The 22,008-nt window shown below is 38.9% G+C and overlaps 1 protein-coding gene and 1 long non-coding RNA gene across 5 annotated transcripts in view; one reads left to right on the top strand and one right to left on the bottom strand.

The window, feature by feature from the left end:
- wu:fb63a08 (MAM and LDL-receptor class A domain-containing protein 1) overlaps positions 1 to 5,858 on the bottom strand; it is a 28,173-nt gene extending 22,315 nt beyond the window's left edge. For all 4 annotated transcript variants that reach the window (XM_051093774.1, XM_051093765.1, XM_051093759.1 and 1 more), the window contains exons 1-4: positions 5,725 to 5,858; positions 5,583 to 5,623; positions 4,640 to 4,729; positions 3,700 to 3,950 (exon numbers count right to left, since the gene is read on the bottom strand). In XM_051093774.1, the coding sequence (XP_050949731.1) occupies positions 3,700 to 3,950; positions 4,640 to 4,729; positions 5,583 to 5,623; positions 5,725 to 5,801 (459 nt within the window). In that variant the 5' untranslated portion in view covers positions 5,802 to 5,858. The remainder of the gene's footprint in view (positions 1 to 3,699; positions 3,951 to 4,639; positions 4,730 to 5,582; positions 5,624 to 5,724) is intronic.
- Positions 1 to 20,630, top strand: part of LOC127152895 (uncharacterized) — a 31,188-nt gene extending 10,558 nt beyond the window's left edge. Inside the window, exons 2-3 of the long non-coding RNA XR_007825141.1 lie at positions 11,882 to 11,970; positions 20,180 to 20,630. This is a non-coding gene — a long non-coding RNA (uncharacterized LOC127152895). The remainder of the gene's footprint in view (positions 1 to 11,881; positions 11,971 to 20,179) is intronic.
- The last annotated feature ends 1,378 nt before the right edge of the window (positions 20,631 to 22,008 follow it).

Genomic DNA, 22,008 nt, shown 5'->3' with positions numbered 1-22,008 from the left:
GAAGGATGCGTACTTTCACGTCTCGATCCTGCCTCTCCCTTTCTCCCCGCGCCTTTACAAAAGTCGCGGAGGCTGCCCTGTCCCCTCTTTGGCAGACGGGCATTCGCATCCTCAACTATCTCGACGACTGGCTTCTCATAGCTCACTCGCGAGATCTGTTGTGCGAACAGAGGGACTTGGTGCTCCGGCACCTCAGCCATCTGGGCCTTCAGGTCAACCGAGAGAAGAGCAAACTCTCCCCAGTGCAGAGGATCTCTTTTCTCGGCGTGGAGCTGGACTCGGTCAGTATGACAGCCCATCACTCAGACACAAAACAGCGGTCCCTCTCAAAACATTTCAGAGGCTCCTGGGGCATATGGCAGCCGCAGCCGCAGTGACGCCGCTCGGCCTGCTTCATATGAGACCGCTTCAGCGCTGGTTACACGATCGAGTCCCGAGATGGGCATGGCACCGTGGCACACTCCGGATTGGCGTTTCCCCGCAGTGTCGCCGCCTGTTCAGCCCGTGGTCAGACCCGGCCTTCCTTCTGGCCGGAGTCCCCCTGGGACAAGTCTCCAGGCATCTTGTGGTATACACGGATGCCTCTTCCACGGGTTGGGGTGCTGTATGCAACGGGCAAGCAGCATCGGGCTCCTGGACAGGACCTCGACTGCAATGGCATATCAATTGCCTAGAGTTGTTGGCTGTGCTTCTGGCCCTTCGTCGCTTCCGACCGACGTTGCGTCACAAGCACGTGCTTGTTCGTACCGACAGCACGGCGACTGTAGCCTACATCAACCGTCAGGGTGGTCTACGCTCCCGTCGCATGTCACAACTCGCCCGCCATATGCTCCTATGGAGTCAGACGTGGCTGAAATCGCTACGTGCCGTTCACATTCCAGGAGAACTCAACCGTGCAGCCGACCAGCTCTCACGGCAGTCCACCCATCCTGGAGAATGGCGACTCCACCCTGAGACAGTCCAGCTGATTTGGAGCCATTTCGGGGAGGCCCAGATAGATCTGTTTGCTTCCCCCGAATCCTCCCATTGCCAGCTGTTTTACTCCCTCGACGAGGCTTCCCTCGGCAGGGACGCACTGGCACACAGCTGGCCTCCGGGGCCCAAGTACGCCTTTCCCCCAGTGAGCCTCCTTGCACAGACACTGTGCAAGATCAGGGAGGACGAGGAGCAGGTTCTGCTGGTTGCGCCATACTGGCCCACCCGGACATGGTTTCCAGAACTCATTTCCCTCGCGGCAGCCCCTCCCTGGAAAATCCCCTTGAGGAGAGACCTTCTTTCTCAGGGGATGGGCACAATTTGGCACCCGTGCCCCGACCTGTGGAACCTGCACGTCTGGTTCCTGGATGGGACGCGTCAGACCTCTCCGGCCTTCCACAGGCTGTGATAGAAACTATCACTCAGTCCAGAGCCCCCTCTACAAGGCAGGCTTATGCGCTGAGATGGGGTCTGTTCGTCGACTGGTGTTCCTCTCGTGGGGAGGACCCACAGAGATGTACAATTACAGTAGTGCTTTCCTTCCTGCAAGAAAAGTTGGAGCGCAGGCTGTCCCCTTCAACTCTCAAAGTGTACGTTGCTGCCATTGCAGCGTACCACGATGCAGTGGATGGAACATCCCTAGGTAAGCACCAACTCATCGTGAGGTTCCTGAGGGGTGCGAGAAGGGTTAATCCCCCCAGGCCACACCCCATACCCTCTTGGGACCTCTCCGTCGCCCTCCAGGGCCTGCGGGAGGCCCCATTTGAGCCACTTGCGTCAGTTGAGCTAAAATATCTGTCACTCAAGACAGCGCTCCTGACCGCACTGGCCTCCATCAAGAGGGTAGGGGACCTACAAGCTTTCTCTGTCGACGAAGCGTGCCTAGAATTCGGGCCCGGCGATTCTCACGTCATCCTGAGACCCCGGCCTGATTATGTGCCCAAGGTTCCCACCACGCCTTTCCGCGATCAGGTGGTGAACCTGCAAGCTCTGCCCCTGGAGGAGGCAGACCCAGCCTCTGCGCTGCTCTGTCCAGTTCGCGCTCTGCGTATATACGTGGACCGCACTCGGCACTTCAGATGCACCGAGCAGCTCTTCGTCTGCTTTGGAGGTCAGCAGAAAGGGAATGCTGTTTCCAAACAGAGGTTGGCCCATTGGGTGGTAGATGCCATCTCCCTGTCGTACCAAAACCAGGGAGAGCCATGCCCCTTAGGTGTTCGTGCCCACTCCACACGGAGTGTTGCCTCATCCTATGCGTTGGCTCATGGCGCCTCTCTAGCAGATATCTGTAGAGCTGCGGGTTGGGCGACACCTAATACCTTCGCCAGGTTCTACAACCTTCGCGTAGAGGCCGTATCCTCCCGTGTCTTAACATAGACATCACAGGCGAGCGGGAGTACGGCTGGTGTCGGCTTGCTGCGCCATTCCTAATGGATCCGTGCGCTATTTCCCTCGGTTGTTCCCTCCGGCGAACCTGGGTCCTCCATGCCCCGCAGTCAGGCCTAGTGCGGAGTAGTGCTTGTCTGTGCTCCGGTTGGGTCTCCTTCGCCCAGCAGGTTGTGGCAACATGTTTCAGTATTTTTCCACGGTCAGCCAGAGGGCCGATGTTTCCCTCATATATCCCTAAAATCTATGGATATATTGAATTTCTTGTGTTCCACATGTAGAGATGTCATGTGCTCCCCCCCCAACTCCTGCTTCAGTACAACTGGCATCCCTGAGGGGCCCCCTATTGGCCCCCAGGGCGTTGGGAAGGTTACGCTCATATCCGTCTGCTGACATGTCCGCCTGTCGGCGCGCGGTGTGTTGCGTAACGCGACGTCTGGTTCGTGGCCTGTTCCATGGGTCTGTTCCCATATGTAACGTCGTAGTGAAACGACTGAAGGGGAACGTCTAGGTTACGTACGTAACCCTCGTTCCCTGAAGGAGGGAACGGAGACGTTACATCCCCTGCCACGACCTTACGTCGCGCTGACGCCGGGCTGCAGCTCGGCTCCTCAGCAAAAGCCTGAATGAGTGGTTGCACGCCGCCATCTTATATACCCGTATGTACGGGGGAGTGGCTCGGCATGCAAATACCACTCGCCAATGTTCATGAATGTTCATTGGCCTTTTGAATAAGGCTTGGAGATGATTGGACTCTCAAGTGAGTTCCCATATGTAACGTCTCCGTTCCCTCCTTCGGGGAACGAGGGTTACGTACGTAACCTAGACGTTTTGCATTTTGCTCGGAAACAGGCAGTGCATAGCCACAATTTCTGATTTCCATTTAAATGCAAATCTTATACAGTTACAATTTGACGATCTAAAACGGTGATTGTACATTCACAGCTGTCAGCCATGTAGGGACGCAAATGAGCAGTCTAAATATATATATATATATATATATATATATACACTTTTCAAATCTTGGTCTCTCAACTTTTTTTGCAAGCACATTGAAATGTTTTGCTTAACTTTTTTCCTTTCGTAGAAAGTATTTTTATTTATTTATCTTTTTTTTTTTTTAAGCTCATTGGACAGCGGCAGATTATGCATGTTAAATGCATTTCTGTTGGTTTGTTTCTGTTGGTTTTGGCTGCAAAATGTTTCTAGATACACAGTTAAAACAAATGAAAAATAACTAATAAAAAGAAAATATCTTCTCAAACATTTTAACATAATCTGCTATCTTTCTCCATATAGATGTCCAAAACCTAAATATGAATATTTAAAATGCTGTACCTGGACGTTGTCATTGTCAGATTGCTTTGTGAGAGGAATGAAGACTTGTCTCCAGTGTCCACTGCTAGATGTCTCCGAGGTCCAAATCAACGTCTGCAGAATGTCATCCACTAGCGAAACTTTGAGTTCAGAACTGTTCTTGTTAGGTTTATGGTACCAAAACTCCAGACAGGAGTCTTCTGAGATCGTAAGAAATCCACTCTTGAGACGAAACACACCAGATGGACTCTCAGGATGGAGAGCCGTTTCCTCTATAGAACAAGTATAAATTTAGCAAGAGAGCTGCTGAAATAATCTTGTCAGTTATTTCCTGTGAACATTTTCTGCCTTTCAAAGTTGGTAATTTGCCATTTTATAATAACAGTTGTCAATAATAATTCAGTTTTACTGCTGTGTTTGTGGATAACACATGTATCCGGCTTGCTGTTACCCGTCCCTGTTCTTATAAGTAGTACAAAGCCCAAAGAACAGCTGTTTCATACAGGTTAAACTGCTATGAATGTTTTTTCTCTAAACAAATCGAGGTTGTCATGTACAAGCACAGGCTGTATTAGTAACATATGCTCTTGCATATAGATCATAGATTGACCTCTAAAAGCATGCAGTTATAAATAATTATCAAATCATCTGCTTAAACGTTCAAAGCCAACACGTGCCACAAGTTAGACTCTGATCTGAACTTTGTGTTTTGTGAATTCTTACAGTGTAACCTGTCGATCGATTCCTTGTTCGCACAAGTGGTGCCTAGCGTATTTGAAAGCCAAGTTTAAGAACATAATTTGAGGAATAAGAAGTTTAAAGAAGCTCTGCTAAGTGTTGTTAGAAAGCTATTAACTGCTGTTGTTGTTGCTGCAGGTGAATGGATTGGTGGTAAACACCAGCCAAATAACACAAAGCAGCAACTGTCTCTGCAGCAATTTCGTCTCCGCAGTATAATTACCTGTTGCCGTCTGAGCGCTGATGGGTCCCTCAGAGGTCCAATCGCAGGATGCTGGCAAATCACTGCCAAAATCACACTTTGCGAAATAATCTACAGCACAGGAGGGAAAAGTGATTAAATGGACAATAAAAAACTAAAGTGGAACGAGAATAAGAACCTAATCGAAAACAAGAAACAAACCGAAAACATAGTTCTGTTTGGCTTGTTATAACAAATGTTTGTGTCCCCCAGTCACTCTTGCGAGAAATTGGTCATACCGGTGTGAGTGCTTCTATTAGAGAAGCCTAAAAAGTTTTCAACTCATCTGAGTTTGATAGAATGGTTTCTGACAGGTCATCTTTTCAGTACTGCAAAAGTTGGTTACACTTTACTTAAAGCCTTTATATATAATCCATTATATAAGCGGTTCTGATGCATTAATTATGCATCATAATGCACAAATAATTGTTTTAATGTTATATTCATTGTTGCACATTTAGAAAGTATAATGCATTAAAACAAGACAAAGAAACCGTTAAACATTGTAATGCATTTTAACTTGACAGTTATTTATGAAAAAATATAATGCATTACAATATACATTATAAATATTATACATAAAGGGTTAAGTATTTTCAGTAACACTTTACTTAAAGCCTATGCATTATATCTTTTCATAAATAATTGTAACCAACGTTAAAATGCATTATAATAATTTGCAGGTTGGTTGTCCATACATAAATATCATAATTAGTGCTGTCAAACGATTAATCGCATTCAAAATAAGTTTTTGTTTACACAATTTATGTCAACTATTATTCATGAGATTATAGAATGCATTATAGGGTGCATTACAAATCATAATTAATGCATTAATGCATTATATTTTAAGGCTTCAAGTGTTACCACCCTAAAATTATAATAAAAGTGCGGCATCTGGATTTGTGCTGATAAAATACAGTACCTGCATTTGACCTCCAGTCAGGAAGAGAGAGTGGAAGACTTCTGCAGATGATAAATCGAGAAAATGTGATGTTATTAAAATGTTCAGATGGCTTTGTTATGCACAGTGTGCACAATGTAAGAGTGACAGAAAGACAACCTACCTTGAGTAAGCCTCAGTGTTGAGAACACATAAATAGGCTACTACAGAGAGCAGCCTCAGGTATGTGTCCCCTGACATAGTGTCTCTTCCAGTGTCCCGCTAATAAGTTCTCTAGTGTTAAGCTGAGGTGGGTCTACCTCACGATAATGAGAAGGGTTTGAATGTGCTGGCTTTTATGAAGGTGAGGAAAGTGCACCATTGACCCTGAGAAGGCGTGGTGTTGTTGATGGTGCCCCACTGAAAAGGGTGGGGTTTGGATAGTTACGGTAACAAAGATGAATCAGATGTTCAGTGTACTTTATTTCATTCAGTTTAGTCCCAGTCACGTCCTTATCAAAGTCCAGTTATTGCATTTTAGCAACGGCTTTAATTACTTCTGTCTAATGCAACATTACAATTAAAATGTTACATAACAATATTTCAGGAACTCCAAGCTTTTTGATGACCAAGCTGATATTTAGCTGGTTTCATTAGGTGGCGTGGCGATTGGCTTGACCTGCTGAAAAGTCCAAAATTATTTAGAACCAAGAAACCTAATCAGACTTATTTGCATGTTTATGTGACCGATTAGCGTTATGCAGAACTGATATTTGTTTTACTTCTGGTTTACTTCTACTGAACTGAACAAGCTGAATTTTTATTTATAACGCTGTCAGTGATTTCACTCCGCCCTTGCAAACAAAACAAAGCGACTTTATTTCTGCATCAGTAAATAGAGGTGTCTGAAACTGAAAAAAGTAAAGTGCAATATCAGTAAAGTGCCTTTGTTAAATGAAAGCAAAATGAAAGCATTTGTAACAGGTTACAAATAAAGAACATAAATAAAGAAAACATTCTAAATCAGCTGAATAAAAAAAGCTTTGCTACTTTAGTGGGGCTTAACATGCCCAGTTGAGCAGAACTAGGTCGTAGTGTAGAAAATAGTGTCTTTCAGCACTCTAACAATACACAAAATAGATTTACAATGTCAAATGTTTTAAAAACAACACATAAATAAACCACAGGAGAGTCTATCCATTTTACAAACATTTTAAACTACACGTTAACCATCTGCAGTATAAAGCTACAGTGTGTAGTTTAATAGACTAAAGTCTGTGAAGATCGCTATTTAGCTGGAGTAAGTTTACATTGCAAATACATAGTCAATATCGAATGGCGCATTATCAGGGTTAATAGCCTTTTTTCTATCTAGATTATGAAATGCCTGCTGACAGAGTGCTGTTTTTATCTATGGGTTTACACCGAACGTATACACCTTATTCTTCAACAGGGAAGTAAACCGTACAGTAAATTGTAAAACTGTTTGCACTACAAACCAATGTTCATTATTAAGATAAGATACCCCAATTAAATCAGTCAATCAAGCAGCAAAATTAGCTGTTTTGTACAGCTGAAAAAATGGACGCAGATAAAACTGGAAACCAGACCCATAGAATTTACAAATGGCCATGCCCCCTCTTGCAGGAAAAATAAGGTTGATACTCAAATTGCGGTCTCTCGTGGAGATAATTTCCACAGAACTGTAATTACTTGAATGCTTTTTAATGAAATAAAGTAGGGATGCACGATATAAGCGGACCGATATCAGAATCAGCCGATAATGGGTTCAAATGTTAATATTGGCATCAGCCTGATATAAAAAATTATGCAGATATGTCTTGCCTATAAGAGGAATAGCTCACATGTGCTCAAGGTGTGCTAGCGATTAGATAACTTCAGCAGTGTGACTCATTCTTGAAGCAAAGTTTTGCCTGAATGATAATTACATTCACTGTTTCACTGCATTTAATCTGAGAATGCGCATACAGAATGACACGTTCTGTGTAGGATACAGGGCCGTCGCCAGAAAATCTTCAATGGGGGGTAATTTCGTTTTCATAGGGGGCACAATTATGAGCAGCTATAAAATTATAGTACAAATTTATATATACAAATTATAAAATAAATCATAAATTATAGTGGCAGTCGTTATGAACAACATATAAAAGTCAAACCAAAATGAATTTAAAAAACAGACAAATTATAATATAAAACACAAATTATAATGGCAAAGAAACAGTCAAATTATAAAATGAAACAAATTATTATGGCATTCGTAATAAACAACATATGAAAGTCTAAGCAAAACATACGATACATCGATACATCTCTCATTCGGCACGAATACAGATATTTCCCACGAGAGGCTCTGGCGCAATCGCTTAGATCTTTTTTCCTTATAGAAGCAGAAACAACTTACTATGTCATTTTTGGTCGTGTAGAAAAGAATAAGACATTCAGAATTGCAAAAGTTTTAGAGCGTGCAGACGAGACGAGGTCATGTTAGCTTATTTTCGGAGCCTGATGTTTGGGAACGCAGATCTGGGAGTTAATTGCAACAAAAGACTTTGACCAGACTTTGCTCAAGCATTTTAGAATGAAAAAACTAGCATTTCAGATGCTGTGCAAAGAGATCGGTTTGTTGGTTAGTCCAGTTATGCTGTCTCATCGCATTTACGTGTATTTTTTTAAGGTGTTTCCATCGTAGTTTATGCGGATGTTTTCTTACCGGATAAGAATTTTAACCACTTTGAGCAGATAAGTTTTTTTATGCGTATTTTTAGAATTTAGCAGCCCCCCCCAGGTCCTAATGCCCATTCGGTAAGGAGTTTTAATACCGTAGGGTATTAAACATTTAGACTGTGTTTCTGGTTAAAAAAAAGCAGTAGCAAACAAGTATATGCATGTATGCAAAAAGTATGCATGTATGCAGTATGCAAAAAGCATATGGTGTCAGTATTGGGACATGCCTGAGCGTCAAACAGGTAAGTGAACGTGCTCAGCAAATGCCAGCTTTACGGGAATATAATTATATTACATAAACAACAAAGAGAGTTAAATTACGCTGGTTTGCTTCCAACATACACTTATCTAAGTCTGTCTTATTTAACTCCTCTAAAGTCACGTTTTTGGGGCATGTCTTTATGGATTGCACATCTCCTCTTTTTATCTCTATTTCTCAACACCAAGCTTATCAAGCAAATCAAGTTGCTTTTCCTGTAAACAATATTGTTGACCTTTTCTCTTCAAAATGCAGAGCTGTAATGGCAGTCTTGCATGCCACGAATTGACACCATATATTACTGAATCCGAAATCGATAACCGATAATAGAAAAATGCTTAATTATTGGGAAAACTGTTGGTAAAACTGATTATCGGTTGATTTCTGATCAGTAAGAGCACCAAGCCAGCTCAGGCTGGTTTCATTTTTTTATTACATAGATTAAAGAAAAATTGTAGTTTTCGAGCGGCACATAAAAAAGTAATTTTGATTAAAAAAAAAAAAATCAAGTGTCATTTGTCTGCATATGCAAGATAGGTTTCTTAACATGACCATGTTATGTAAATTGGACACTGTTGGAAAATATTGTTTATTATTCAAGTAGTGTATTAGAGTGCATGCAAATAGATTTGCAGTGTCCTCAGGTTAATTGAACCTTGCAAGGCCATTAAACACACATTTGAGACATATTTTACTATGCTTTACTAAACATTATATTTGTGTAGATCAAAAAAGAGCAAAACCACTATTTAAACTGATGCTGGGAATTGACACCTTGACCTTGTGGTCCATAGCTGTACCCCTGACCAGTTAAAGGCACATTTCTCTTTGTCTCAAGCACTTTTTGTAGGACGACTGTATTTGAGCTAGAGCTAATGGACTTTGCTACAATTATGTCACAGTCTTTGGCTTTTTGCACATGTAAGTTTCCAAATTTATTTCTCCTGTTCTTCTCTTTAACCTGTCTGATAGATAAGATAACACCAGCAGCCTTGTATTGTAAGAGATGGCCACATGCAGTATCAGATAGTAATTTTCTTTAATGATGTTATATCAGATGTACGTAGGTGGTCTGACTTCCAGGATGTGGGTGTCATACATATGCTATCACGTAAAATCTTGGATTCCAGCAAACAAAACTCCTCCTTTACTGTAAGCTGTGAAACAGACTGCAGGTGAAGAGACAGGTGAATGACTGCGATTTTTATCTCTGATAAGATTACAATTGCTGTTTACCCTCAGCAGATCATTAAGTGTCATCCTCTGACAGCAGATGTACAAAATCAGGAAACGAACATCGCTTTTCTCCTGGCACTTGGCTTTAATGAGAAAGTGTGCATGAATGATTGGAAACGAATGCCCTAAGAGAGGTTAGAAATAGCTCTTCTTCTGATGCTCAATTATAAAATAACCAAGGTCAAGAGCAGGTCAAACCCTTGTGTATAAAGAACCATGGCCAGTTGCACCAGCTGTTATGACTTGTTACATAAATGCTTCCCATCAGACCCAAATAAATTAAACTTGATCTCATCGCTGAACTTTGGGCCTGTTCTTCTCTCTCCACACAACATGCTCCTCAGCAGAGGTGAGTCTTTCTGTTGATAAGAGGCTTGGTCACTGCAGAGAGCGTTTTTTTTGTTTTAAACATGACGTGACAGATCCTCACCCTGTTCAGCGCTGAACTAGCAAGCAATTCCAGCTGCAGTGTTAAACCGATTCCCCATTGAGAGTTCTGCATTATTCTGTCTTCTTGTGCATTTGACTTGCGTTGGCGACCAGCCTTTTTGGGGGACTTGAATTAGTCTCTTTGCAAACCTGCAATGCAACTTCTCTTGCAGTTGCTGACTAGGGGTCATCTGGACAATCTACTTTCGCAGGGTTTCATTCACCTTAGAGCAGCCCACCAATCTTGCAATCTCAGTGAAAACTGGAGGAATGCTGCCAGTTTAAATAGGGTTTGTCATTTAATTAAGAAAATTAGCACAGTCTCTAATTTTGTTCTATTTCAAGTATCTCATTTAAGTTTTTATACTGTGCTTCAGAATACAATTAATTGTGACCACAATTAACCAATTAAATTGTGGACCACAAAACCAATCATAAATAGCACGGGTATATTTGTAGCAATAGCGAACAATACATTGTTTGAGTCAAAATCATTTATTTTTTTCTTTTATGGCAAAAATAATTAGGATATTAAGTAAAGATCATGTTTCATGAAGATATATTGTAAAGTTCCTACCGTAAATATATCGAAACTTAATTTTTGATTAATAATATGCATTGATAAGAACTTCATTTGGACAACTTTAAAGGCGATTTTCTCAATGTTTTGATTTTTTTTTTTTTGTACCCTCAGATTCCAGATTTTCAAATAGTTGTATCTCAGACAAATATTGTTCTATCCTAACAAACCATTCATCAATTAAAAAAAAAAAAATCAACCCTTATGACTGGTTTTGTAGTCCAGGGTCACAATTTATCGAATATGCTTAAACTGCCCTTCTACTCCTGTTAGGATAAATTCAAATAGAACTAGCTTTTCTATTAAAAATCATTCATATTGTAATATCAGAAAAGTGAAATTAAAATATTTACCTGCAAAATTTATTTACCTCCAAATATTAAATAATGTTTTGCAGTTGAGTACCCCCTCTTTTCAGAGATGAATACATTCACGTGTTTAAATTTATTGAGCCATTGTGTGAAAAAATTTGAATGCAGAAGCACTGTCACATTATGTAGCAGATTAATGGCTTTTATGGGTAGTTTACAGGTGTGTGATGTGTATACAGAGCCCAGATAAAGGCTGGTGTCAATGAGTGTTTGTGCAGAGTGTATTTGCCAACTGTCAGAGATAAGCGAAGCCTCTCTATGAGAGCACAAGACTGACAACTCTAAATGGACATTCCCCCAGCCGTTCCCTGACACTTACTGTCATTTGTGTCAATATAGACTGAACTGAAAGAATATTAATGCTTTGTTCTGTTCTGTTCTGTTCTTTTCATCTCATAATGTCTCTCTCTGAGATTTTATGTAACTGTTTGCACACACAGAGAGAAATTACGTTTACATTTAATATTTAAATAACTGAAGTGATGTGACAACTAGATGGCATTTTTGACAGAAACACTACACTTTGGTGTCTCACTGTCCCTTTTTTGACACAGGTTTGTTGTGAGCTGTTATATATATAGTATGTTTGATAAATTGTTATAGTAAAATTTAACTCAACATAACTACTTTTAAGCATTAAATACCTGTGATTTTAACTTGAAATCAGTTGCATTGGTTGTTTTTACACAGCCCTTAATTAGTTTCCAAAACTTTCCTGCAGAGACCTTAGAAGTGTGAGCTGTTCGAGAAACTTGGGAGAGACGTGTTTGCGGTTTGTTGCTCAGCGAGGGATTTGTTGCGGAAGCCCTGGTGAGTTAAGCTGAGAGCTGCTCTGTGTTTGAAGTGTAATGTTGGATAGGTGATATATTGTGTGCTTTTCCGAACCATTTCCCCTGGACACCCAGCGGACAGACTGTACTCTTACAAAGCTCCAGTTCTCCATAGTGTTTAATTTCAGACATGATCTGACCCATTTCAAAATGAGGCAAAGCCCCAAACTCAGGACCTGTTAATAAGATGTTTATTTAGGGCAATTTGTTAATTGAGCTTAATCCACATCATTCAGACTCATTTTGAGGTCATAAATAATTTATACCCTTAATTTCAGTTCTCTGATTTGATTGGCTTGACTGGTGGTAGAGTACTTATAATTTGGGAACACTAACAATATATTCTCCCTTACACAAAAAAATATATGAGGACATCATGTAAAACAAAGGATTAGAAACATTGCAAGTCGATCCGTTTACCACTTCGTCATGCATTAGCATGTAAATTCCAGCAGGGAGCGCCAAACCCCAGTCTTTCCTTTCCTTCTGCTTCTTTTTATTTAAATCTTGTGCAAGAAGTGTGTGGAGAGGGAGCTAAACGTGTGAAATTCATCTCTTTATTGCCAGGAGAAAAAAAAACAAACAAACAAATCAAGTATAAAATTGAAGGATGCATTAATACAGCAGTGTCATGCAGTAGGAAGATCTGAAATGTGTAAAATTTAAGATGCTTTATGACTACAGTCAATCATTATATTTGATTATTACTTGCATTTCCTGAAGAAAATATGTTCCCGAGTAAAATGGCTTGCCACATCAGAGTAGAGATGCATCAGTTAGCCCAGTGGCCGTATGGTTAATTATTGAGGTCAACTTTATTTTATTTTATTTTATTTTATTTTATTTATTTTATTATTTTTTAAGCAGCTGTGCTTTAATTAGTGCATTACTTTTTTATTTTTTTATTATATTATTTATTTATTTCTTAGATGCAAGAAAACCATGACCGATCACAAGTCAATATCCAAATAAATGCTACACTCTAAAAAACAATGCTGGGTTAAAAACAACCTTGGGTTATTTGGCAACCCTGCGCTGGGAAAATATTGGACAAAACACATGCTGGGTTATTTTGACCCAGCTGGTTGGGTTAAATGTTTTTACCAAACATGCTGGGTTATTTTAAGTCAACAGTTGTTTAAAAATTATTATATTGCTGGTTTAAAATGGAGTGGAATTTATAAAAACACACACAGAATTACTAGAGGCAACAGCATTAATCAAAAGGTGAACATTTATTATTAAGCAAGAACACATGGACAAAATACATATATACAAGACAAACTAAATTTATTTTGGTGAATACAGCATAGTTTACAATATTACATACATTTAAACTAGTTTAACAAGCATTTTAGAAAAAAAAAAAACAAACATTTAAAAGTAGAATTTTAATTTTAGTGTATTTAATGGTTCTCTGTAATTGCTTTTTACCAAAATAGCGCAGATTCTCTTGCTGATGTGTCACCGAAATCTGAGCCGGTGAAGGGCTGCTGTTTGCCGGGTTAACTGCGAACTTCAGACTGTGGCCTTGTTGTTCATTCGTAGCTGAAAAATCTCATGACTGACTCCAGAACCTACCCATAAACAAACGGTACTGACATTAGAGGACATATTTTAAGATTAACCTCAGTACAGTAACAAATAAAATCCATTAATTTTATGCAGGGCAAAAGGCGTTTCGATCCTGCGAAACAACCGCTCCTGACGCAGCATTTTCATCTTGTCCTTATGTTGCGTTGCATAAAATAACACAATTTACAGCACAGTAAAGACTTAAAAATTAAATAAAATGTATATAAACCTTTATTTCATTGAAGAAGTGCAAATCGTTAGTGCTGAGAGCCAGTCTCTCCTATAGAGGACTCAAAAGACCTGCGCTCTGACTGACTGTAACTCAGCAGCTTGGTTGTTTCGTCAGAGACAGGCTTAACCCAGTGGTTGGGTAGAAAAAAATAACCCAGTGTTAAAAATGACCCAGCAACTTAGTTACAGAAAAACTACCCAATAATAAAAAATATTAAAAATAACCCAATATAATGACCCAACAAGTTGAAAAAAAAAAAAAAAAAAACAGCACCTGGGTAAAAATATTAAAAATAACCCAAAAAAACAGGATAAACCCAGCATTTGGGTTAAAAAAAATAACCCAGCATTTTAGTAGAAAAGTCAGAATTTTGAATTGTGACATCATGCTATTGGTAACATTTTTAAATGGCGAACATTTACAGTTCACTGAAACAATTTACTTTTAATCTTAAATTTCTCAGTATAAACTGATGATAAAGTGAGCAGATGTTACTGTCAGCAATCTGTATCAGCTGCACTTCAGATATGCTTTGCATCATCTGTCACTGCATGTTGTTATCAGACATACTGAAGATGCTCTCTGAAAACCTGTGTATGTATTTGCATGCATTTTGATGTGGTAAAATCTCAACATTTTAGATCACCTTGGTAATACAGCATGTAAACACAGGATCTAATAGTGCTTGGTCTGTCATAGTCTATCTGAGATTATGTGTGTGTGTTTATGTGACTGTGTTGTTGTCCAGACCTTGACAGGGTCATGCAGCTCTGCTCTCAAAGTCATTTCCACGCCCTGCATGCCACCTCAGCACCACGCAAACCCATCAAAACTGAGAACAAATGCGAGGAAGTTTAAAAAAAGCGAAAAAGAAAGGGATGAAGAACTAACTCCCCCTCGTGCCTCCCTGGTCTCATCGATCCGGTGAACTTCAGAGAGGAGATGATCTTATGCTTGTGCCTTTTTGGATGGCCAAAGCAGAGGGGGGGGACTAAGATCAAAGAGCTGTTCCTGTCTTTCTATCCCTCTATCTCTGGCTGTGAGTGGAGGAGAGGAGGGAGTGAGAAAAGAGGAGAAGAGGAGGAAGATCAGTGCATGAAAGCAGGAAAGATCTTGGTGGATTTAGTGGATCTGAGGGGATGGCATCCCGCTGTGTTCACCTTGCATATACGCACATCACGCTGAGTTTGACCGCATTGAGGGAGTCAAGTAGTATGAAGGCATTTGAGATGGTAGCATGGGTCAGTTTACTAGATCCAAACAAACATGGCGTTAAACAAGTTCAGGCCCAGTCCCAAATAAACGCTATTACCACTGCCTAAAAAATGTGAAATTTGTTAAGTCACACACTAACATTCAAAAGCTTGGAGTCAGATTTAGAATGATTTCTTAAGGATCATGTGACATTGAAGACTGGAGTAATGATGCTAAAAATTCAGCTTTGCATTACAAATAAAAATTAAAATGGAAAGTAAATGTAATAATATTTAGCAGTTTTTAGTTTTAAATACCTTTTTTTTTTTCTAAATAATCTTTTGGTCAAGTTAATTAAAAATCACATCAATCCCAAACGTGTATATATACACATTTATGTGAATAAATTTTGTTAGCATTAGAAATGAAATAACTAAGTGACCTTAGAAATAATTATTTATTTAAAAAAGTTTTCCGAGTGAGAAAAATGTTTTGCATAACTTGCAAATCATGCTTTTTCTAGTTAAAAATGAATTCCATGAATTAAAATTCATTCTGTGTCCTTGCATTCTGATTTGAATTGCAGGATTATATCCTGTTTGCTGCCTCAATTCAAATTCAGGAATTTCATTGGAGTTTAAAGTGCCTTTTCACTGAAATATTGCAAAAAAGATCTGCTGCAAAACACACTACCAAACAAAATGGTTGCAAACACAGAACAAAAACAGTCCCGAACAAAGTCACTACCCAAATAAACACAGAAATGAGGGTGAATTGTGTCTCTTCTGCATTATACGATTAATTGAATACATTAGCTGAGTGCACCTGTGACCTGACTGCATGACGAACTGCAGGGAATGGAGGGGAATGTCAAATGAGAGCAGGATGTAGAGAGATGAAAGAGGGAATGATTTCTGCAGCAGTGTGCATTACAGAATTCCCAAACAACACACTTACAGATTAAACTGTTTTGTTCCAGTGTTGCGCGTTTCTGCCGGGGAGTCATTTTCACCTCAGCAGCTTTCCCAGACGGGTCCAATCTAGTGCTGGTTAAATCAGAGATGGGCCAGACCAGTAGTTTTTTTACGTGTACTTGCTTGTACTTGTGCCTTTTTTACATAATGGTTGCTTTTCGCTCAAAGCTTATTATTTACTATTCCTTTCAAAAGCTGTAAATTCATTACTGCAACTCTCCAAAGCACTTGAAGTGTTCATTACGGTTTGCACTAGTAATCAATTGTTCCTGTCATGTTCTGGATCAAACTAATGACTGATGGCGTTTAATGACTGTGTTGCAGAATGCTTTAGTTTGATTAATTTTGCATCGGTTTAAATGCTCTTTTCTAAGCCAAAATCACTTTTCCATAACGTTGGATGATACCTGAAAGCAGTGTTTGGTAAGTTACCCTAAAAAAGTAATTAATTACTAGTTACTAATTACATCTTTAACAGTGTAATTAGATTACTGTACAAATTACTCTCTCCAAAAAGAATTTAATTACTTATTACTAATTACTTTCTAAATCCTATATCAACCTCGGCAAGTTAATGAATGATACAAGGATAGACTGAATAAAGGTAACACTTTAGTATAGGAAACAATTCTTACTATTAACTAGTTGCTTATTAGCATGCCAAATCATAGCATATTGGCTATATATTAGTACTTATAAAGCACATATTCTGCATGACCATATACATCCCTAATCAACCCAATACCTAAACTTAACAACTACCTTGCTAACTACTAATAAGCAGCAAATTAGTAGTTTATTGAGGCAAAAGTCATAGTTAAGGGTTTGTTAATAGTGAGAATTGGACCTTAAAGTGTTACCCGCATAATTATTACATAATTACAGAAATTATTCTGGTCACACTTTAAATTACACTGTAAAAAATAAAAAAACATAATTTGTTACCCTGCTGCCTTAAAATTTTAAGTTCAGTCAACTAAAATAAGTTTAGTCAACTTGAAATGTTAAGTTGTACTAAGTAACAACTTAGATATTTGTGTTTGCTAAACTTAACAGATGGGTAAGTAACCATCTGCCTTAAAATTTTAAGTTGATTTAAATCAAATATCTAAGTTGTCACTTAGTATAATTTAACATTTCAAGTTGAATAAACTTTTTTTGAAGTTTTTAAATTTTAAGGCAGCCAGGCTACAAATTATTTTAAGTTGACTCAACAAATTGTTTTTTAAAGTGTAGGATCCAGTTCTGACTGTTAACTAGCCATTAACTATGACTTTTGCCTCAATATAATCCTAATTACTGCTTATTTATACTTAGTAGTTGTTGACAGTTAAGTTTAAGAATTGGGTAAGATTAAGGATTTAGAATAAGGTCTTGCATAATAAGACATTAATATGTGCTTTAAGTAACAATAAACAGCCAATATGCCAATTATATCCACACTAGTAACTAACTAGTTAATAGAGAAAATTGGACACTAAAGTGTTACCAATATTCTTATTAACTCACTAAAGTATTTGAAGTAAGAGGGTTACATAAAAAGCATGCATTTTAACGTTAGACTTTATATTTTGATGTTAAATCCGCTATTGTATTGTACATAAATGTTCTACAGTCTATACACAGTATTAAGTTTAATTACATAAACTAGTAGTAATGTAATTAAATTACAGAAAAACTAAGTACAATATTTTTTTGTTTGTTAATTCTATCTTTCTGAATATTAGATATCTGCACCTCACATGTCCAAACAAGATAGATAGAGGGGAGGAAAGCCAAACCTGTAGTCTCTAAAGTGCTATTAGACTATCTCTCTGAAAGCAACCAGGACAGAGATGTTCTTCATTAATTCTGGTGGGTAATTCTGGTTTTAAGTATGTCTTTCGCATCATTGTACAGTTTTATTATCATTGTGCAGTATGTTTTATTTGTACTATTGGCTACTATACAACTTCTGTTGTGCCTCATGAGACAAATTCTCTTTACTCATCTCATTACGAATCGTGTATGTTAGAAAGAGACAGTTTTTGGTTCAGTGAGTGAGAACCATTTGGACTGTCTCAGTTTGCTTTGTGAGCCAGTCGTTCAGGGCTGTGTTTCCCATAAGCATCATAGTCCAAGTAGATCATAGAGACCATTGATGTGGGTTTTGTGAATAATTAGTGGAAATGGGTTGGCTCAAAAGAATGATTCATTCATGAATCAGACATTGCTGTTTTACAGCTCAGGTTAGTCGCTAGTGAAAGGTTTTGGACTGTGTTGTTCTTGTGGTGCCATTATGCCATTTTCCAGCATGTTCAGAGTGATTAGTCACATGATATTTTCTGTTCAGGCTCTAAAATTACTTTTTTTTTTTTTTTAAACCAAATGTTGGGTTGGTTCATTTTAATGGGTTATTTTAATATTTTTACCCAGGTGCTGGGTTATTTTTTCTGTACGATGCTGGGTGATTTTTAACGCTGTGTTATTATTTTCTACCCAACTGCTGGGTTAACGTGAAGCCTGTCTCTGATGAAACAACTCAGCTGCTGAGTTACAGTCAGTGGGCTTTTTGAGTCCTCTAGAGGAGAGACCAGTTCTCAGTGCTGTCGATTTGGTGCACTTCTTCAGAGCAATAAAGGTTTGTATACATTTTGTTTTGTTCATAAAGTCTTTACTGTGTTGTAAATTGTATTATTTTATGCAACGCAACATAAGGACGAGATGTCAGTCAGCTGCGTCAGCAGAACGGAAACTCCTTTTGCCTTGCATAAAATAAATGGATTTTATTCGTTATTGTACTGAGTTTAATATAGTTTGATATTAAAATATGTTATCTAATCTCAGTACTGTTTGTTTATGGGCAGTTTTTGGAGTCAATCATGGTATCTTTCAGCTACGAGTGAAATGCTAGGCCGCTATCTGAATTTTGCAGTTTCTCCTGCCGAACAGCAGCCCTTCACCGGCTCAGATTTCGGTGACAAACCGGCACGAGAATTAGCGAGAAATTTCAGTAAAAAGTGATTACAGAGAACGGTTGAGTACACTAAAATTAAAATGCTTTTAAATGTTACATTTTTTATGTATTAAATGCTTGTTAAATGTATGTAATATTGTAAACTATGCTGTATTCACCCAAATAAATTCAATTTGTCTTGTATTTTGTCCATGTGTTCTTGCTTAATAATAAATGTTCATCTTTTGATTATGGCTAGTAATTCTGTAATTCTGGTGGCTAGTAATTCTGTGTGTGTTTTTATAAGTTCCAGTGCATTTTAAGCCAGCAATACAATACTTCTTAAACAAAAGCTGACTTAAGTAAAATAACCCAGCATGTTGGGTAAAAACATTTAACTCAACCAGCTGGGTCAAAATAACCCAGCATGTGTTCTGTCCAATATTTACCCAGCACTGGGTTGCCAAATAGCCCAAGTTGGGTTGTTTTTAGTGTAGCTTCATGGATCACGCAGCAACCTTTGCCTATAAGATGAATAGAAATCTTACCAGCTTTATCCAGGTATCTGTTGAGAACTGCTGTATTAGTCCTCTGACATTACCTAGGCTGGTTTGCTAGTCTTAGAACGTCTCCAATCAAGGTCAGACTGGTCTGATTTGCTGGTTTTAGAAGGGCTTGGGCCCTCCATAACTGGAAGACCACCTGGTTTGAAGATGAGCTTAAACCAGCTAAAACCATAAAATCAGCTCATGCCAACTTCACCCTTTTTGCTTTTTTTGTTATATGTGACCTTGGACCACAAAACCAGTCTTAGGTAGCACAAGTATATTTGTAGCAATAGCCAAAAATACACTGTGTGGGTCAAAATTATCGATTTTTCTTTTATGCCAAAAATCATTAGGATTTTAAGTAAAGATCATGTTCCATGAAGATATTTAGTAAATTTCCTACTGTAAATGTGTTAAATCTTAATTTTTGGTTAGTAATATGCATTGCTAAGAACTTCATTTGGACAACTTTAAAGGTGATTTTCTCAAAATGTATTTATTTATTTTTTTTGCACCCTGAGATTCCAGATATTTAAACAAACCTGTCCTAACAAACCATACATCAATCAGCTTATTTATTCTGCTTTCAGATGCATATATCTTGAATTAAAAAAATTGACCTTTTTGACTGTTTTTTTTGGTTCAGGGTCACATATACAAAATACCCTACACACACACACACAAAAACTGTTTCTTTCTCTCCCTCTCCTTCTCTTTGTTTGTCTAATCAGCAGGCCGTATCAGATCCGGTCCTAAAGGTCAGCAGGTGGAGAGAATCAATCTACACCTTGCCCTTTTTAACTGAGGAACAGGTCACGGCGTGCGTGGAGGAGAGGCTGTGCGCTGCATCATCTTCCTGCTGCACACACACACACACACACACACACACGGACAGATTATCAGGTCAAGGTCATTGCTTTTGTTCCGATCTGTTGCTCTCGCTGACCTTTCATGTTTTCGTCTGCAGTCTCTGCAGTATCTGTCTGTAATCAGGATTCCTCTCTCACACCGAGTCTTATTTCATCTTCAGACCTTTTAAAAGCTTTTAAAAGTCAGGATAGAAATTCACTGTTTGCACAGCATTTGGGATTTTACTGAGAAAGAGGGTCACCTTTGAGGGCGCAGAACTCTTTTTGGGAAGCACATCTATCTAAAGTCTCTCCCTGTACATTTTAAAAGCATTTAATTAAATTATGTAAATATGTATTTTGTAAATACTTGTATTACTTAAATTACATTGTTTACATATGGTGGTTTGTACTACCTTTAATTCATCCAGATTTGTGTGTGTGTTTGTGTGTAATGTATAACACTTTTTTAAAATTAGTGTATTTCAGTCATGAAAGTCTCCATTAAGAATGATAAAAATGACAAGAAAAGCCTTCAAATTAAAACATCCAGACACATTAGTACTGGCAATTCAAGGGCAAATGTGCTTAACTGTCATAAAATTAATGGCACAATGCAAAACATCTTAATGCTCTTATCGGCTTCATTTTCTTTATGCAAAATACAGTTATTTATACTTTACTTTTATTTCTGGAGGAGAAATGCACTGTTTTGTGAGATTCACAAGAACAAGCGTTAAATGAGCAGCAGATATGGATCTTTAGACGGGCGTCTGTCTTCCCGAGGGTGGATGGAGGCAGGGGATTTCTGGCTGAATATGGCTCCTGTTGTTCTACATTGGCAGAGCAGTGCATTGTGTTAGATATGATCAATAGATGTGAGCAGCCAGCGTTTAATTGCCTTTTGTTAACATGGAGGTGTTTGACAGAAGGAAAGGAGAGTCCCCTAGGGCTGAGCAAGGGTGTGAGTGGATGCAGGAGAGCGTGTGTGCGCTTGTGCCCGTTCTACATGCAGGACACGCTTGTACCTTTGTTCCTGCTGATGCCACATTAATTGCAAATTCAACTCAACAGCTCTGCAGACGTTGCCTGTTTTCTTTTCAAGGCCCGAAGCATAGCCTATGCAACTGTGCTAAAGGAAACGCTTCTAGCTACACAAAACTGCGTCAATGCATCATGAAATGCGTCAGACTGCAGGACAAGTACCTATTGCACAGTCCCACGGGGAGTTAGTGTAAACTCTAGTTTTACGGTCATTTCTCTCTTTTGGGTCAACTGTGAGCAAGAGTTTGAAGAGACTGTTAAAGTTTTAAGTCACTACGTATCTGAATGATGACACATTGGTTACGTTTGTCAGCAAAGCAAAAACACGGGTCAGTTGTCTTCACGAATGTTAAAAAGGTAATAAGTCTGTATGTTTATAGCAGCTATCTGAACAGCAACGCATCTTGTTTAACGGCATAGACATTGGAAAAGGTTTGTTAGCAATGTAGAAACGCATTAAGTATGGACATCCAACAGCAGGGCCAAAGTGATGTAACTCTGTGGAAATGAGCTCATGAATATTAATTAGTTCAGGGATGATGTTGCTTGATAATCTTCATACACCATTCAGTCACACCTAATTAATATTCATGATCTACAGGAGTTCCATGCCGATTTGCCTTTTACTTACAATATAATGCCAGTTTTACAGTATTATTATATTTACT

The sequence above is a fragment of the Labeo rohita genome, chromosome 2, assembly GCF_022985175.1.
Source record: "Labeo rohita strain BAU-BD-2019 chromosome 2, IGBB_LRoh.1.0, whole genome shotgun sequence".
Classification (NCBI taxonomy): Eukaryota; Metazoa; Chordata; class Actinopteri; order Cypriniformes; family Cyprinidae; genus Labeo; species Labeo rohita.
This window is presented reverse-complemented; position numbering and strand designations above follow the sequence as displayed.